Raw genomic sequence first — 18,794 nt, 5'->3', positions numbered from 1 at the left:
TGGGACATTTCTATACCTCCAGTAGTTTTCATGGCGTGTGATGAAATATTGAGGAAAGAGCAAACATACCAGCAGGAGTTGAACAAATTAAAGGGCAATGGGGGATGGATCAATTAACGTCATATGTAAAAACCGAACGAAACAGTAAATTGGAAGAGATAATTGCACAACACAATCTATCTCATTTGAGCATATACCCAGAGGGTCCTGAACCACACTCCAATATTGTAATAAGGCGGGCGTAATTAGTACGCAGCTAAATGATTATTTGCGTTGCGATTTATTGAGTAGAGGCCAGGCAGTCAAAAAAAAAAAAAACAATCCGAGCTATAGTCTTATTGATATCTGTTAATGTGTTTTTAGTCGTGGATTGTAAGCATCGGATGAGCGTTAAGGAAAGAGGAAATGTTACAGGAGGCTTTGGTTAGGGAGAAAAATGTCAAAATTTGTGAATTTTAGCTGGGAGTGTAACAATGGAAAAACTACGTACGTACTAATTGCACTGTGACATGTCTCCTTATCAATTGTGCATACTTGGCCTAGGTGTGTGGTATATCAGGACAGTCATCAGTTATTACACTGACTTACCATTTATCAAAAAAACAGTTTGGTTGTGTGCTTGGGATATTGCACCTTTAGCAACAATGATAACAACAGACATAAGGCTAACTGCTGTTTTTTTCCAAGTTGCTAACATTTTTGCTAAACAAAAGCTTTATAACTACATGGACTTATGCTTAGGTGTGTATACCATTGTGCATCTAGCCCTCTGTACAAATTCATGATTTATTTCAGCATGGGTACTGCAGTGGAATACTTTCCACCATGTCTCAGACAGGTTACTTTGGTGGGAATAGAGAATGTGTTTCAGTGCTCGGCTGAAGTGTTTTGTGCAGATGTCTTTGTGTCAGAGCCTGGTTGAAAATTCATGCTTACATTTGTTTGTTTCAGGTCCCGGTCAAAGGTGTTTCCACCTGTTACTGTTTTTCAGGTCCTGATCAGTGAATCCCAGAATGTAAAAAATACCTATTGCAGAGTGAATTTACATTTTTTACGTCACATTGTAATGACCACCACTGGCCCAGAGCTCAGAAATTCGCAGCAACAAATTAGTCTGGTGCCTAACGTTCATTGAAAGTGGATCTTTAATGTCAGTGGGGGGAGGTGGGACACAGAAAATACAGAAACACATTCTTGAACCTGCATATTAGAATGCATCCATCGTTAGCGTTCGTCATTTCTAATTTAGCCCTGATAAGCGCTCTTCTTCAAGGCTTGTTAATTCTGACAACAGTGTGCGTTAAAACCGATGCTGTCTGCAGAGTGTCATTCTGTTTAGTCCCACAATGTGCATCACAATGTTGATTTAGAGTTCCTATTTAAAATCTGTTAAGTGTTGCCTGAGTGTTTGGCAATTTGCTATTTATAATCCTATTGTTATGTTTTGTTTCTGTACTTTGTTGTGTGCAACTGTCAGACAGCCATTTCTGAACAGGTCATGACTATTATGCATCTCTCTCCACTGTTCAACAAATACACCTAGAACCAACAGATCAGAGTCAGGCAGAAAGTTGACTTTGACTTTTTGCAGATGTAAATGAATGTGTTCTTTTATAAAGAGACAGATTTAACTGTCTGTGTCCATCTGTAAGATTGTGTTCATTAATCAGGCATGTCATTTTAGGAAATTAAAAATAGACTTACAGACCATGTACATTTCGAGTGGGTACTCCCACGGAGTCACTTGTGTCACATCGGTTTCAGTGCCACAGTAATGGGGCCTTTTCATAATTAGTGACTTTGACCTTAATTTTCAAATTTAAACAGTTCTGGAGCACAAATGTGCAGTGCAGTTTCCCCACACAGACACGTGATTCACAATTTTGAAGTCTGGTTTATTTCTGTGAATTCACATTTTCAGGACATGTTTTGGCACATAAGAAAGGGGAGTTGTGTAACTGAGTGGCTCTCAGGAATCTATACTCTCAAAGGAGTGAAAATGATCATTGTTAGGGGATGTCACAATGAAGTCACTAGGATGGGGAACTGGGCGTGCTCAGTAGAGTGAGAGCAGCCACAGCTCAAGACTCCATCTGCTCAGCTTCAGAGTCTGTATGCAGCTGTATAAAATGCCCCCCTCAGAGGTATTCTTATGTACAGTGACCGTTTGAACCTGTCCGCGATCATGCTTTGGCTGTGGTCTTCAATGCGTAGGTTGTGCAGAACCTTCTGAGTAATATGTTGACTCCTGTTTCACTACAGCTTATATGAATGCACTCTTTGATCAGGTTTGTAGCTAAGATCAAGTAGGATTAACTCAATCAATATTAAAGGTACTGTCAGTGTTTTGGCTCTGTCCCTCAGAAAGTAAAGTGTTTTTTGTGTGTGTTTAATGGTAATCCCTGAGCATGTTCTCATATTTTAGGCTTTTCTTACTAATTTTGCATGGTTTTTTTTACTGCAAATGATGCCAATGCTTACTGAGCTTCTCCACATGTAGTTGGAGTGGAAGGGATATCTCAACTTTGAAGACTCAAGGGGTGGAGCTTATCCTCCTGTCTGTGGTGTGAAGCAGCTGGTGTACAGTGGATGCCACAGAGAGGACACCAGTCTTTTCACAGGGCAGTTACTCACTATCTACTCACAACATGCTCCTCGTCTATAAAATCAATTTCCGGTTAATTCAGCATGGTAGTCTGCAATGGGGATACTTGTGCATTTTTAGGCATGATTTGTTAACATTTGTAATACCACAGGACCACAGTCAAGAAGACATATCCTGAAAGTGTGTTAAAATCAGGAATGTTTTCAATATCACAAAAAATCAATTTATTTGCTATTAAAGATTGACTATGACATGATATATTGCATCACTTGAATATGATGACTGTGAATGTGATGACTTCATAGTTGACTATTTTATAAAAACATGATAGTGTTATATTTTATGCCTTTCCCTGATCCTAAATTTAGAGGCGTATATCTCAATGATGTGAGGAAGGAAAGTGTCCTTGTTGAGATAAGACCCAAGGAGTTTGTGGCCTGACACTTTCAGTTTTAAAATAGCTTGTTGATTAATGACTCTGTCATTTTTCTATACGGGCAAAAAATGGAAAATGAAGTCATTGCCTTAAAACGGATAAGCAGGCAAAATCTCCTCCAGCCCTTCTGCTAAACATACAGTAAGTCATCTGTTCAATCTAACCGCATGGTGCTTTGCCCTTCACTGTGACCAACAAATTTAAACAAGTGTTACTTTCTTAATTTTCTTAGCATCATGAGTTTGGCAGCTGCTGACATTAACAAAAGGTGTTGTACTAAGGAAAAAAATAACTTCCCTGAAACACTCATTTGAGTTTCATATTAAAAAACAAGACCAGCACATACTGTAGTTAGATTCAATGTAGGTTTAAATGCCAGCCTGAAACAGGTCAAACCTTTGGTCACCTTTCTCCTGTTCCTTTCTGATGTTTTTGCTTATGTCACTGATTATGTCCTCTTGATGTATGAATTGTACTCATTAATTATTTTTCCCCTTCATTTCAAATAAAACAAAACCTAAATAAAAGACTGCCATATGCTCTTGTTCTTAAATTCTTATGGGTCATGCTGTGTAAAAGTCTTCTAATTTCTATTGTTATTAAATCACTATGAAAAAGAGATGGCTATACTGTTTTAAATAGTAAAGACCAAATCATGTTAATCTGAAACGTTCATGTTTTTTTTTTTTTTTAATCTTGACTTCCTTTTTGTGGAGGTCAACCATCTTTAGCCCTTCATGGAGGGTGGCAGTGTGTATAGGGTATTGAATGGTAAGATCTTATCTAACCAAGTCCACTTATAGACTTAACTCTTCTTTAAAAAAAAAGCTCAGGGGATTTTATGTGTTCAATTTTGACTAATGGAGTTAGCTAATGGAGGTGCCCAAATCTGTGATAATCTCTTATGTGCTGGAGTCATCGTGAAATTGCATTTTGTGAGATGGCTCTCCTTTAATCGTTTTAGTTCCTTTTTTTGTAAATTAATTTCTTATTATAGGGGGTGGGGGAGGAGGCGGGGAGTGCAGTATCAGGTAGCCTATACGTTTTCCCTTTAAGTATCATTCGATCGATGCGGGAACAATAGACCGCGCTGTTGTCATTGCCTGTCTCTATCGTTAATCAAAGCCTGGGTTGTTCCTGGCATGTGAGGGGCTTAGTCTCCTCGGGCATTAGTTACCCACAAAAAGACATTGTCTCTGACTTAATTATAAAGCAAAGAAATGATCTGACCTGTTTGGTGCCAGGTCGGGTGGAGTGTGCGGGAGTTGCATGCCATCAAATCTCAGAGTAATTGAAGGAGAAATGCTAGACGGCTATCCAGTTTGAATGAAAAAAAGAGAAAAAAATGTTAGTTGATTAAAAAAAAAAGAATAAAGAGAAGTTTTCTTCTCCTTTGATATGCCCCTCCTCCCCGAGCTGTCTGGGTGCTGTGGTTATAAGAGGGGGCAATTTGAGCTCTAGTTTTTTTTTTTTTTGCTTAACTTCCCGCCCCTCAAGTTTTTCAGTTCAAGAGCCTTTCGAGAGATTCTTCGAGGTCAAAAATGGAACTTCCAGCGATGGACCTCACTCTGGGGTTCCTTTTTCTGGTACTGGTCAGCCTGTCCTGTCAAGACAACATCAGTAAGTCCTCTGTTTTTCTGCTACAGGCTTTTGCTTACCTTTCTGTTCTGTGTAGTGTAAGGATGCGAAATCTCAATTGCCTGAACTTGACTAATACAAAGCATTAAAGCGTGCACATCACTCTGACCCAGACACCACTGCACAGGACTACCGCTGCTATGTAATTAAAGAGCTGTCAGCAACTGTCAGAAGCTGTCAGGAGATTGCCCACAGAATATTTATCCACACAGTACTTCTTAGAAATGAAATAATGTGAGAATAGAAGTCACGGGTCATAGAAACAGTATCTGAATTTCCAAGAAATTGCATCATTTTAATTACATAGTCGATCTGGTTAACTATAAAATGACCTGTTGAAGATATAATATGGGTATGTGTGTTTTTCATTTCTAAAGTAAATTGTCATGTTAAATTGTCATGTTACTAAAATTATGCTTGTTGGTGGGCTTCTGACTGAGACCCACCTAAAGTGACAACACGATAGCCCATTTAGTTACTTGCACCGATAACTGCAAAAATTGAACTGGGACTCAGTACAACATAGAGATTAGGACAGATCACAGAAGTTTGTTAGCTTGAATCCCCAGTGGGGCACTGCAGCTTTGAACATGGTACTGGTATCTGAACTGTTTTAGGAATATCAATCAGTGTGAGTGGACAATGTGCAAAAAGTCAATGATAGAAGTTGCCGTGGATAGGTGTGCATGCTAGGGAAACGGACAAACTGCTGTTACAAGGTCAGTTCTATTTTCTTTGTTCAACTTATGAAAATGCCTCCAAGGAAGCAAACGTAAACCCAATTTCAGTGTCTTATGCGGACAAGGTATATATCCACAAGAGCGGGCAGATATCAAGGGAGCCCAGATTAAATGTGTTCTCCTTTTTCACAAAATTGCTTTTTTTTGGTTTAGTCACATGGTGCGTAGTCTCTGATGCAGAGGAGCAGAAATGCCTGGATCTCGCCGGGAATGTCACAGCCAGAAACATTCGCGGCAGGCTTCAGTGCACCAGAGGCTCCAACGCCGCTGACTGCATGGAGAAAATTAAGGTACGGCAGCCCTTTTAAACACCTGGAAATATGGACACAGCATACAGACAGATCTACACGGAAAGCAATTGAGAACTTTAACAAAGGGCATGACTGATTTATCACCAAGGTGGATGGTGTCGCCAGGCACTGGTGTATGGTCAACAGTTGCACACCTAATCCTGTCAAACTATTTTGCGTGAAAGGATGAAACTGATCCCAGTTCAGTGTTTGGGATGTCCATCTGTCAACACTTAATTTAACACACTCACAACATAAGCTGGGGGGGTGGCGGGGCAGCAACTGTAAAATCCTCCGTTATGAGCAACATAAAGGCGATCTTCTAGAGTGGAAATGAGGCTTGGTTTTTGGAAACTACTTGCGAGTTAAGTGCACATGCAGTAGAACTGAAGTGTGTGAGGTGTACGAGGTGCATGCACTGTGCTGTTTGGTACGGCAAGTGTGAGTCTGTGCCGTCCCTTTCTGCAGAATGGGACAGCAGACGCTGCCACCATGGATGCCGACAATGTGTATGCCGCTGGCTGGTGCCATGGGCTGGAAGTGGCGGCTGGGGAGTCCTACAATGGAGTGGGTGAGTTCTGGACTGGTCCTGTGCTGCACGAGAGGTTAGGTGCATTTGATGGGGTGTGACTCCATGTGAACCCCCACCGCTTTCTTGCCAGCCCAGGTCCTAGAGAATAATGGCAATCTGTTATTTTAGAATGACATGTTTCTGCCTTCAACGTGTTCTAACCCCCAGATGCCTTGTCTTTCATCAGAGTACACAAGTTAACTTGTCTTAGGGCTTGAATAGTGTTATGCTCACACTCACTGGTCTGGGAGTGTTGTTAGCCTGGTCTGACACTGTTGCTTATATAAATTGAATGGACATACTTTTGTTCTATTGTGATGGAAGTCACTCTGGATAAGACCTGCTAAATGCTTGTAATGTAATGTAATGTAAGCACCACCTCACTGAAATCCTTGATCACTGCCAAACAGAAACCACACCATGCATTTCTCCTAACACACGCCTGACCTAAACTATAGGTTTCAGGTTGCGTTGGGTCTGTGTATCAGGACGGTGACTCCCCCACCCTCCTCTCCACCCCCTCTCTCCCTGTTTCTCTCAGACGGCATCAGCTACTACGTGGTGGCCCTGGCGAGGAGGTCCTCGGGTGACCTGTCCCTGCTGGAGATGCACGAGCGCAGCTCCTGTCACCCCGGGATCCGCACCACCGTGGGCTGGACCGTGCCCATTGGCTTTCTGGTCAACTCCTCCCAGATCAGCGTGGACGAGCTGTGCAACTTCCCCCGCGGTAAGAGAGGGGGTTCAATGTACCTTTACTGCCTGGCGCTTTGATCCTTTCACTCCCTAAGAAACAGAAATCCAGCCACAGACAGCCTATCTTTAATCACTGTATATGGAGTAGGATATCTGTATAGATAATGAATGTAAATGTACTGTAAAAAACAACACTACTTCTGCAACCATCCCAGAAAATGCCTATGTTCTTATCTATTTGCTTCTCTGATCCTCTTATCCAAGGTAACTTAGATCACTCACATAGTGCACATTTATTAAACAGCTGGAAAATTTGTAGAAGTTGAACTCTATTTGAGGGGACCTCTACCAGGTCACAATTCCTGTTCATTGCCATACGACTCCATTCCACTGCCTCATATGAAATCACAATACATCACTTTGTTAATAATGGTTGGTTTAATTACAGAAGCAGGGATAAAACATGTGGCAATGATACCATGTATGATGTGCGACAGTCGCTGTGTGGGCTTCCTGTGTGAATTAATGCCTCCTTCACTGCGGGCGCCAGTGGTGGGGGATTTTTTCGGATATAGCTGTGTGCCGGGAGTGAAGGACCCAGAGCACGACCCCCGAGGGAACAATCCCAAGAACCTGTGTGAGGCCTGTATCGGGGACGAGAACGACCGGCACATCTGCGCCAACAACCCCCACGAAAGACACTTCGGGGAGGCCGGCGCTTTAAGGTAAACGCACCCCCCTCTCTGAATGGGCACCCCTGCACGGGTGCTACACTCCTGAGTGTTCCCCTCCCCCTCAACTGCTTGAGGAGCTTGGATGAGAAGTGCTATATATCCAAAAATGCTGCAGTCTACTAAATTCCGCAAAGAAATGCTGTAAATCTCTGGCTAATTGTCAGAATTCAATTCCCTTGTGATTTTGGTGCTCAGACCAAATCGCACTTCTAGCTGATCACCTTGTCTAAATGTGTAAACGGGTACTGGAGCAGTGCTGATCTCCAGGCTCTTAAACACCCTATCTGTCTCACTGTAGACGCAATAGAAGAAAACCATGCTGTCCCAGTCTTTCACAGCACCACAGCTGTGTCCTGATTTTAAGGGTCCCTTTCCTTGTCCAGGGATTTTGATATTTAGGAAACTGAAATTGAAATTGTGATGAGATATGTGGCATGAGGGGTGGAGGGAACATACAAGCCATGCTTTTGCCAGCCTCTGCTTGGCGGGAATGCTGAAAGTGATTTCTCATCTTCCCCACGACGTGCACTGGGTTTGATGGGAGTCCGTTTTAGCCAAGGGGGAAGGTAAAATGACACTAATTAAAACAAAAACGTGTGCAGATACTTTTCAACAAACCAGCTTGCGTGTGAAGCCAGATTCCCTCTACAAGCACAGTGAAGGAGAGAGGCTCATTTGAGAGCTTGAAATATTTTGCTTTTCAGGGGGAAAACTTTCCCAAACAGTTTAAGGTGGACGCCTTTTATCCTCTGGCTACCCCAATGTCCATCCTGTCTGCGCACAGAAAAGAGAGCGGGTTTGTTCTTCCATCTGCAGATACTAGTTGCGATGCCAGTCTCATTAACGCAAAGCCCCTGGTGCCTTGCAAACGTGACATTGGGCGCACTGCATCACTGCGCCGGGTTGGGCACAGAAACTCTGTTACACAGAAGCCCAGGACAGCCTGCAGGCCAATGCTAAACCAGATAATGGGGGGTGGGGGGAAATGTATGTGAAAAGGCTGTGAGAAGCGCCAAACGCTCCATCAGTGACCCGACAACATGTGTTTGCCTTGCAGATGCGTGGCAGAGAACCTGGGAGACGTGGCCTTCGTCAAGCACACAACGGTCTTCGACAACATGCATGGTGAGTGTGTTTGCCTTTGTCCCTCTGTACAGTCTCCAGTTCCCATGTTGGAGCCAGCAGAATGTATTTTTTTGCTTTTAAATGCCCATGGGCCCAAGAAAATGGGTACTAATTTGCAGAGTTAGTTATCTGTTTATTTATTTTACTGGGAACTGCTGTTTTTACATCCATAAAAGCATTTGGAGGTCAGCGAATTGGCTAATGAATTTTCATTATGTAAGAAAATCCAAACCTTTTATCTTCCACTGGTTTGATTTTACTCTAATTGCATGTCACTGAAAAATGTTGAAACTCAAAATATGTTTCCAGAATTGAAAAGAGCATTTGGGTGTCAAACATTTATGTTTTGTCACTTAAAAAAATCACACAATTACATACTGATTTACAAAATAACATTCATTTCAGCTGAATTGCACTGCAATGGATTTAGAACTTTGCCCACTGCGAATCAGTCTGATTTGCTCTTGAATTTACAGCCTTGGAAGTTTTAAAGTCTGTCCAGCACATCTCTGTTAGTGTAATGTAAATGTACAGTTTAAAATGAGAAACGATTCAGTCATTGTATTGAAAATTGAGGATCCCCATTTTCCACTAGGACTAGGCCATACATTTAGGTAGACAACATTGGCTCTTGTATTTAAACAGGAAAAAGTCTCTGTCTGGGTGTTAGTAAGGACATGTTTTGTATCCACTGTAATTTACCAATTAAAACAACAAGGTTATTAAGGCATGATTATATTGCTATTATTACTACTATTATTGCTATTTATTTGTACTGGCTTAAATGAACATATTGTGTTTAAACATCCTTGGTTATGCAATGCTTCTGTTAATTTCAACTGAAACTGATGCTGTCAATCCCTGAATGCTAGTACTGCTGACAACATAATTTGTGCCGCTTCAAACTTCAAAGTGTTTCAGTGAGCAGGTCTTTTGTCTGAAAGAACCACAATCATCTGAAACCTACAGTACGCTGACTTGACACAGGGTGGCAGTATTTCACTGTGTTGTCGGGACAGGACAGCGCTGGTTTTTGTCCCTCGCGCTGGAGATGACGGTCACAGACGGCAGAGGCGGTTAGCGCGGGTTCACGTGAGGCTCCGCGTCTCTCGTTGCGTTTTGATTAATACGATCTGCTTCCTCCGGGTTATGTAAGGCATTATGACTGAGGGAGAGCGCTCTTCCACAGCAATGCCTTTGTTCTCCCTGCGCCACGCTAAGCGCCCGCAGTCCGGGACGGCATTAACGAGGATTATTCTGATGGTCACGCAGAAGTAAGAACTGTCACTTGCTGTATGCCCCGCAGGGCCCTGCAGTTCAGCATTGAGGATTCTATACTGACGCATTGGGAGACATCTTGGGAGTCATCATATCGATAATTAAAAACACACCCGCTATTCCCTTGTGAAAGTCATCTTTCCCTGCTTTAGAATGACAAAGGAAATAATCACAATGGCTCTTGGTACATTAGGGTCCATACCTCCAGCTTTGCAACTTAACAGTCAGGAATGGAATAACTTCTTTCCTGTCCCACAGGTAGCCATTATTTACATTTTCATCTGAATATGTCCATAACATTTTGATTATACTGTTCATATACAGACACACTGGGCATATGCATAACCTCTGGTGTACCTGCAAGAGGATCATCATCTTCCATCTTCTGTCTTCATCCTCTTTCCCTCTTTTTCTCAAAATCATCTTCTTCCTTTTCATTTTCCCCTTCATCTTGTATTGCCTCTTCCTCTTTTTCGTCTTCCTTGACTTCACCCACATAATTCCTTACTTCCTCTTCCTGTTCATATATTTCCTCTTTTACTCACATCTTCCACTTTTCCCATCTTCCCCCATCTTGCCTTCCCTCCTCTCCTCCCACCCCACCTGGCTCCCTTCACACAGGTAAAAACAAGGAATCGTGGGCCATGGACCTGGAGCTGGAGGACCTAAAGCTGCTGTGCCCGGACGGGGGGGAGGCGGCTCTCTCCGATCACAAGACGTGCCACCTGGCCTCCGTGCCTGGCAACGCGGTGGTGGTGCGCCTGGAAGACAAGTGCCGGGTCTACAAGTTCCTGGAGCGCGTGCAGGTCAGTGCAAAAGTGGCGGGGGGACAGATAACCAACACCGTGCGTACCCATCACCCGCAGGTCACACCGTTCGACTTTATTTTCCACATGCTTCACATGCATAAAGATGGATAGTTTTTGGAGCTATTTTTGAAGTGATTTAGGGAACTGAACCTGCAACCAGGTGGATAGGAGCTCAGTTCTTACTGAGCTGTAGTTGAGAAAATGACTAACTAAAATGATGAATTGGTGGTTGCTGTTCCTCTAGCTGCCTTTGTGGGAGAGAGCTCAGGGGCCATTCTTTTAAACAGCTGTGGTCCTCTGTACTTGTCTTTGAGTTTAGATAAAGATTTAAAGAAAGAATGTATTTTCCTCTTGTTCTAATGCATCATCACAAGTGCGATGATCATTGAAATGAGTAAAACTATTTTGAAAGATTAAAAAAGTGACACACTTGCTTTGATGTAGCAAGAAGTAAGGAGACAGTGACACAGCCGATGGATTGAACGTCTCTGTAAAGTCTACATTCCTGGCACGTGATTTGCCCTCACCTTACGGGACGTGTCAGAATGAGCGACAAACTCAAAGCACCTACAAGCAGAGCCCTTGGGTGTCCATCGATTCCGACTGCATCCGAGAGCTTTCATTACTGTTACTCTGTCACTGCGAGAAAAGAAGAGCCTTCCGGAGCTTTGTGCCGCGTGTTGCCCATAGCAACGCGGGCGACTGCAAATGCCACAACAGAAAGGTCTCGTCCAGCTTGTTTGAATGATGGGGTGGAATGGAATGAGCAGGAAATGATGAGGCTCTTGTCACACTGTTCACAGGTACTGTTTGATAGAGATTCTCCTATGACAATACAGGGATTTTTTTTGCAATGCCTGAAAAATCTTGAGTGCTATCATCCTTTCTCCTGCCCGTCATACTCACTCTGCTCTCGACCCATTTGTCTTCCCTTCTTTCTTCACTCTTTTCCTCCCCTTACTTCCTGTCTCTTTGTTACTATGCATTTTCTCTCACACTCTCACACTCTGTTTTCTCTGTCCCTCTCTTTTCGTTCCTCAACCCTTGACGGTCCTTTCGTCTTTCTCCCCTTCTTTTCTCGCCTCTCGTGTCTCTCTTTCCTTTTTGCCTTTCTATCCATCCCTCTCTCCCAAACTCTTGCTCTCTGTCTGTTTCTCTCTATTGTCTCTCTCTCTCTCTCCATCAGACGGCGTTTGGCAACGCCACACAGGGGTTCTCCCTCTTCACCTCCGCCGCCTATGGGGACACGGATGTCATGTTCAGCGACGCCACCCAGAAGCTGCTGAGGGTGGTGGGCAGCTACACGTCGTGGCTGGGGCCCTCCTACACCACTGTGCTGCAGGCCTTTGAATGCGAAGGTGAGCCGGGCGCAGGGTTGCTGACCCCAGATCAGTTGCCAGCATTTTGAGGAATGGCTAAGCATAGGATTAGGGGTTGGTTTTCTGATCCGGGATCAGATCAGATGGGGACAGGCAGCACACGGGGCCGCCGCATTGCCGCGTGGGTGGCACAGCGAGCCTGGCTCCGCTGAAAAATATCTGCAAGTGAGTGCTGAGCAGTGTCGGCCTGTAAAATGAAAGGTGGCTTATTTGACATATCATCCCCGGCCTTAAGTGTTTTGTCAACGTTACCTTGGGCGGAAGCCAACAGGAGGGAAACTGTAAAAGAGATGAATTGCAGCACACAGAGTAAATGCCATTCAGAGCTGCTCTGAAACTGTCAGAACATCAGCATGGCTGGCACACAGGGGTGTCCTCTGTCACAACCAAGCCGGCGCCTTGTCCCTGGAGTTTAAAAACTCTCTGGTCTCACTTAATTATCCTCACTCTCTCCCCAGGTTTGTGCTAGCGGGACCGGGCAGCCTTGACCCCCACTCCCCTCGTCCTTCCCCGCCCGGCTCGACCCACACCGGTCCCCCCTCCCAGCTCTGCTTGATGTGGTGCCGCTTAGACGGCCTAGGCGCTGCTCCGCTCCCAAGCCCCGTAGTGTGTGTGTGTTTTTTTTCCTTTCTCTCTCGCTGTCGCTCTCCTTTCTTCCCGCCTTGGCTTTTTGTAACGAAGTAGCCGCGCCATGCTCGCGCCGTGTTTTCTGCCGTCAGTTCTCACGGCTGGTGCGGGCCCACCGCGCCCGTCGCGCCCGCCCGGGAGACACTGGACACCACCGGTGGATTAGGCCTTTCTTCCTTGCCCATTCTCTGCCCCCCCCCTTGCCTCCCCTGCAACTCAATACGTGGAACTGACTTCAGAAAATGCCATGCCAGCCTAAGGGAGAAAGTGGCTTTGAGGGTATCAGATGGCGGGGCTGTGTGTTTGTAATGGTGCTGCTAATTATGTACATCGGAATGGAACACGGAACCCTTCTTAAAGGGCTCTCGCCGCTTGGGGAAATGTATGAGGGTGACGCGCATTTAATACAGTGTGGCCATAGATAGGTTCATAATGGGATGAATTTCACAGTAACATTTTACAAAAGAAAACGGATGGTTCCTTTACAAAATATCCTGCTTGACAACTGAAAGGAAATTCTTATAGTGAACTGACCCGCCATGTAGGATGATTTCGGAAGGGCTTTTTCTCCTTTTGGAAAATGTTCTCTGTGTAAAACAAACAGAATTAGACTTTGGCATTTTGTTAAAATAGCAATATTGGTGCTTTGAAGGTGCTGTTTATCTGATTGTCTTCAGGATTTTAAAGATTTGCATTCTGAAATTCCTAACAATTTTCTTAAGCAGCCCCCTCACTTTATTAATGTCTTAAGAAAGTTCTTAGGAAATTACGTATCTATGACAAATAAAAGCTACCTGTAAATAACCATATCCTGCTTAATTGTGTAGTGACAGCTGCATCTTGGCAATTAAAGAAATGTTACTCTAACACACAAAGCAAAAATAAATCTCTTTCTTTACCACCCACTTCACAGCCATCAGCAAAACAATCGGCATGCGACTACATCATGAAATGAGAATCAAATGTACAAGTTTGCACTGCGTGTGTTGAATGTTGTAATGCACACATGCATGTAAGGAGATCCACACATCCACATGCTCACATGCAAAATCGTGTGTCCACGTATAATTTCTTGTATAATGGATGTTAATTGTGTCTAATGTGTGTAAGTAATGTTTTGATTGCTCCATGGTGACAGAGATAATGGACATTAGTGATTCCAATTACATGTTCATTTCCCCAGTCATCGCCTTATGGATTAATTTCCTAATGACCTTGGATACTTTCCTCAAGGCTAAATGGCACTGAATTGTCCCATCACCACCCTCGTACACATGAACATATTGGACGTTCTCAGTACCTTGTGTAATAGACAGCTAAGAGCTTGATTGTACATTGCATTGTATTATTTCAACGACCAAATCAATTCTGTCCAAAAACAGCAGTGAAATCACCCATTGATCAACTGGAACAAATAGAGATTGCATCAATAAAATGCCTACGTTTGTAATATTAATCAAACCCCCTCAGAATACTCAGCAGTCCAGCAAACAATATCACAAACCAATACTGAGAAGCACAAAGCAATGACTCAGACCAACAGCGATAACCAACAAAACTGTTGAACGGTTTTAAAGTTCACTCCAGTTTGATGGAGAGGGACATTGTGTATTTAGTATGAGGATTTTCCCGCTGGTTTGATTTACTGCTGGGGCACTACTGTTGTACCTGGGTGAGGTACTTAACCCACAACTGCCTCAGTAAATATCCAGCTGTATGAATTGATAAAATTGTCAATCACACTGGATAAGAGTGTCTGCTAAATTACAATAATGTAATGTAATGTAAGCTTACTATGCTGAAAACAGGAACGTCCGCTCCTTTGTGATGTGCACTTGACTCTGTGCCACCAGCTTTCAGTATGTCAGACAGAGGTAGAGTCAGCTCCATATACCTGCATATCTGATAATTGCATACTCTATATTAATGCTAGTCTGCAGTTGGTTTATGAGTGCTCTAGTTAAATGCAATTATTAGGCTTCAACTGTACATCACAACCACAAAGATCGGCCCCATTAGCATTAGTCATTTAATACCTGGTACCAGCAGTTTAACTCTTTCATATTCCATGAAACAAAGGCTGATTGTCTGACAGGATTTTATGTCAGACCAATTCAGTAAACTGGCTTCAGGCAGATGCTGTATAGACAAGATAAGGAAGATTCTCATCAATCCCTCATGAATGTTCTTGTTACAGTTATGAAAGAGCCAAACAAAGATGGTGGCAATCCTCAACAATATGCCCACACAGCAAAGGCCTGAGAGCACATGCATGAATGAGTTACATTCAAGCCAGTACCAGGTGAAAAACTCAGAAGGGTGGAATGTATTGCAAATGTGCAGTCACAATGTTCAAGTCTCAGATCAAGCCAAACAGGGTCTAAAAATGTGTTATATATTATATTATAATTTCACAACATCAGGATGAATACAATACTCTTAAATTTTACCAAAATGTTTGGGTTTGACTCCATAATCAGTTCCTTACATTCTTTTCATTCTGATTCCACAGAAAGAAAAGGCTTAAAACCAGTATTTAAAAAGGATCCCTGGTGGCTCAGTCGGTTAACAAGGCAACGGCCCTATAGCCCAAATCTTCAAAAGTTCGAAGCTGGATTGTGTCATTAGCTGACCATGACAATTTGCTTCTTTCTGCTGAGGGTTAGGGTGGGTTACATTGACTTCAATTACATTGAAGATTACATAGTCACACCACTCATTAGCACCCTCCAGCAGCTCATCAGGAGCCCACAAATTACTTGGATGACATCAGTGGACATACACCTACTATCTGTTTGGCCTTTGCCCCGCGGTGGTGCACTGTGGGACCTTCATTGTGAAAAACAACCATTGGTTCCGTATATCCTGCTTCAGCTCTCCTGCACAAGTGTAGGGGAGCTTAACATATGTTTGCTGATATCAAAGTTGAGTTGAAAGGGGCAAAAAAACGCAACGAAAAAATAATAATTAAAAATTAAAAAAATCAAAGCATTTATTATAAAAGTTTAAACTGAATAATTATTTTGTTTATTATAAAAATTACATAAAAACTATATTCACTACAAGAAACTATACATCCATATATGTCAAATAAGTTGCTTGGCTCTCATCCTCATATGAAAAGTACTGCCAACCATCTCATCTTTTGTTTTATATGCTTGGTGCCACAGTAATTAATGCAAGGTAGGAGATTCGCTGTATTAAAATTCTAAATGCCTTTTTCCTTATTATGCACCATTGCCCTTAAATGAATGTTATATTATGCTCCAAGTGAACCCAAAACGATTCTTATAAGTGGATTGCTTGAACCTTACAAGTAGAATATTTCAAATTTCAACAGTATTAGTAGAGTGATTAGTTAAGTGATTCTGTAACAGTGTTTTTGATTACAACAGACAAATTGATTTTTATATCAATAATTCTTATAAATAGGGCTGTACATGTGTGTGCATATGAGAGACAGAGTGCCAGAGTTTTGATCAGATATGATATTCTTCTCCACACTAAATCATACCTGTTAACAGTGAGTCAAATAGGGATGTGAATCTATGGGCACTGCCCCCCCTGCCACCTCTGGGCTCACCCACAGCGCCACACTGCCACGCTCCAGATCCTATCGGCCTTGGCCCAGGCGCATGGCCACCATCTGGGGAGATGACAGATCCCCTGGGCGACGGATAAAGTTTCATCCCCTCTCCCGGCCTTTCGAGGGTCTCAGGGAGGCAAGGAGACTCAGGCCTCAGTCTCCCCCACCTGCCCCCCCCCCCCCATCACGATCACTTTTCATCTCAATGTGGGTGACGTCGAGCTGGGGGGGGGGCTGGTGGTGAGGGAGGATGGGGGGCAGGGGCGGTGGGGTGGCTGCCGGGGTTATATGGGGTCAAGACACAATACTGTCACAGTCTTGCTGTGGTCACCCAGGCACAGAGAGGCCCCCCCAGAGCTGGAGTTACCTCCCCTCTCCTCTCCTGGAGCGCCGAGCACAGAGTGGAATTGTCCCGCTGGAATTTGCGGACTTAAACAGGAATTCACGGTCTGTTTCCCTAAGACCCGCGCAGAGCTTTTCCCATCCCTCACCAGCATTCTTCCCCATCCCGGCCCGAGGCTTCCATCCAGCAGACCCAGAACCAGCTGCCCTTTCTGTGCAATCCGATGCGACAGATCGCTCACAATGGGCCCGGCTTGAGTGCTGTGTGTCCATAATCACGTAGCCAGTCTGGGGAACCTGCTCTATGGAGAGAAAACTGGGTTTCGGCAGCAAGGAGTCGGGGGTTGGTACGGGGAGAGCCATTGACTAAAATGGAAATTTTCTTCTAAAAAACAAGAGAATCAATTAGTAATTGTCCCTTACTGTAGAAGCTCCATCAAAATATCAAATGGTCTCTCTGACTCATTTTGAAACATGCCAACACACAGGCGTAGCTAGATTATCCAGACAAGGAGAGAGCGCACACAGATGATGAAGGGGAAAGGAAGGAGGTGTTAATCTGAATCAGTGCTTTATGCATTCGATGTCACACAGTTATCTCCCAGCGGTTCGGCCGATAAGAACTCCAGCCGAGGACATTGCTGGGCATGTTTACATGCGTGTGCCGTGACAGATAACGTCTGACGGCGGCTGAGAGAGAAACCGTGTGCCTGAGCGTGTGCAGGCGTGTGTGACAGCGAGACACATTCACCTGAATATAGCCCGATTATCGCACCTGAGCGCATCTCTACCCTTTCAAAATGCCAGTTTTCAGGTGGAAGGCAGTGGACTGAAAGCAGATGCCCTTCTCGACAGCGCATCAAAAACGACGCAAAGATCTATCAGCATTAAATCAGGGAAAGTTAAACAAAAAAACAAAAAAATGAACTAAACTATACCGCACTAGCTCTGTTTTGCACATACACTGGTAAACGTTACATAAACCGTCACATTTCCTGTGTCATCACACTAGAGAGGACTTGAGTCACATTACAAAGGCAGCCGGCAGATAACGTAATCAGGAGCAATGCATATGTACCTCACCCCACATCCCAGCCTCTGCCTGCACATCCGCACAGAATACATTTCCTCTGCCTGAGATTAAAATATGTATAACAATAAAAGCGCTTGCTGAGATACAGAAAAAAAAGAAAAAAGAAAAGAAAAACTAGGGTGACAGTGATGGAGGAACTGAGAACAGTGAGGTGACAAGCAATCTGTCAAGGGCTCAAGTGTCATTACTCATTTTCCACTCATCCTCCCATGAACTTTCAAATACTGCCCGGTAAGCTGTTCTTAAGGGCTCGGGCCATTTAAACAAGGAGGGCCCCCGTATCGAATGGATGGCTTAGAAAGCGGCGGGGCCAGGGGCCCTGCTCAGTGGCCCATGCGCTTTGCTTAGCGGGTCTCTCAATCTCCCCCCGGGCCCTATTCCTCCCCCGCCGTGAGAAGCGTGATCAATACCGACTCACGCCCCCCTGGTTTACAATTACAGACGGCAGAACGAGCCGCGCGGCTGGCCTACCGAAACGTCTCCCCGCCACTCACCACTAGATTACATGTGCCCCGCCATTAAAAGGTGATATAGATGTATCTCTCTCTCTCTCTCTCTCTCTCTCTCTCCTTCCCCCCCTCACTCTTTGTCTCATCCTAGTTCTTTCAGGCTCTCTCTCATCCCCTCCTCTCATTCCTCTCATCTCTCTCTGTTTCTCTCTCATCCTCTCCTCGTGGCTCTTTCCCGTGCACTCTTTTCTCCTCACTCTCTCTTTCTCCTCCTAGTCCTGTTTCTCTCTCATATTCTCTTATCCCTGTGAGTCCATCTCTCACCCTCTCCCCCTGTCTCCTTTCCTCTCTCTTCCCCCTCTTTCTCTTTCCCTCTCTCTCTCCCCTCCTTTTACAGAT

General features: G+C 44.0%; 1 protein-coding gene across 1 annotated transcript; it reads left to right on the top strand.

Moving 5' to 3' along the window:
* The first annotated feature begins 4,582 nt into the window (after nt 1-4,582).
* On the top strand, nt 4,583-12,809 carry LOC118796062 (otolith matrix protein). The gene is made up of 9 exons (XM_036554893.1): nt 4,583-4,661; nt 5,573-5,709; nt 6,178-6,280; nt 6,822-7,007; nt 7,524-7,698; nt 8,765-8,832; nt 10,732-10,916; nt 12,106-12,277; nt 12,757-12,809. The coding sequence occupies exons 1-9, from the start codon at nt 4,583-4,585 to the stop codon at nt 12,765-12,767; spliced, it is 1,116 nt and encodes a 371-aa protein (XP_036410786.1). The 3' UTR covers nt 12,768-12,809.
* Nucleotides 12,810-18,794: the final 5,985 nt, after the last annotated feature.

The sequence above is a fragment of the Megalops cyprinoides genome, chromosome 20 (assembly GCF_013368585.1).
Source record: "Megalops cyprinoides isolate fMegCyp1 chromosome 20, fMegCyp1.pri, whole genome shotgun sequence".
Lineage (NCBI taxonomy): Eukaryota > Metazoa > Chordata > Actinopteri > Elopiformes > Megalopidae > Megalops > Megalops cyprinoides.
The sequence above is the reverse complement of the archived record's forward strand: the minus strand, read 5'-3'. Positions and strand labels throughout refer to the sequence as shown.

Bases quoted from the DNA above. Each gene is read 5' to 3' on its own strand.
- LOC118796062 (XM_036554893.1), top strand. From the start codon at position 4,583: ATGGAACTTCCAGCGATGGACCTCACTCTGGGGTTCCTTTTTCTGGTA. The intron at 4,662-5,572 runs GTAAGTCCTCTG...TTTTTGGTTTAG, and splicing joins GTCCTGTCAAGACAACATCA to TCACATGGTGCGTAGTCTCT. The intron at 10,917-12,105 runs GTCAGTGCAAAA...TCTCTCCATCAG, and splicing joins AGTTCCTGGAGCGCGTGCAG to ACGGCGTTTGGCAACGCCAC.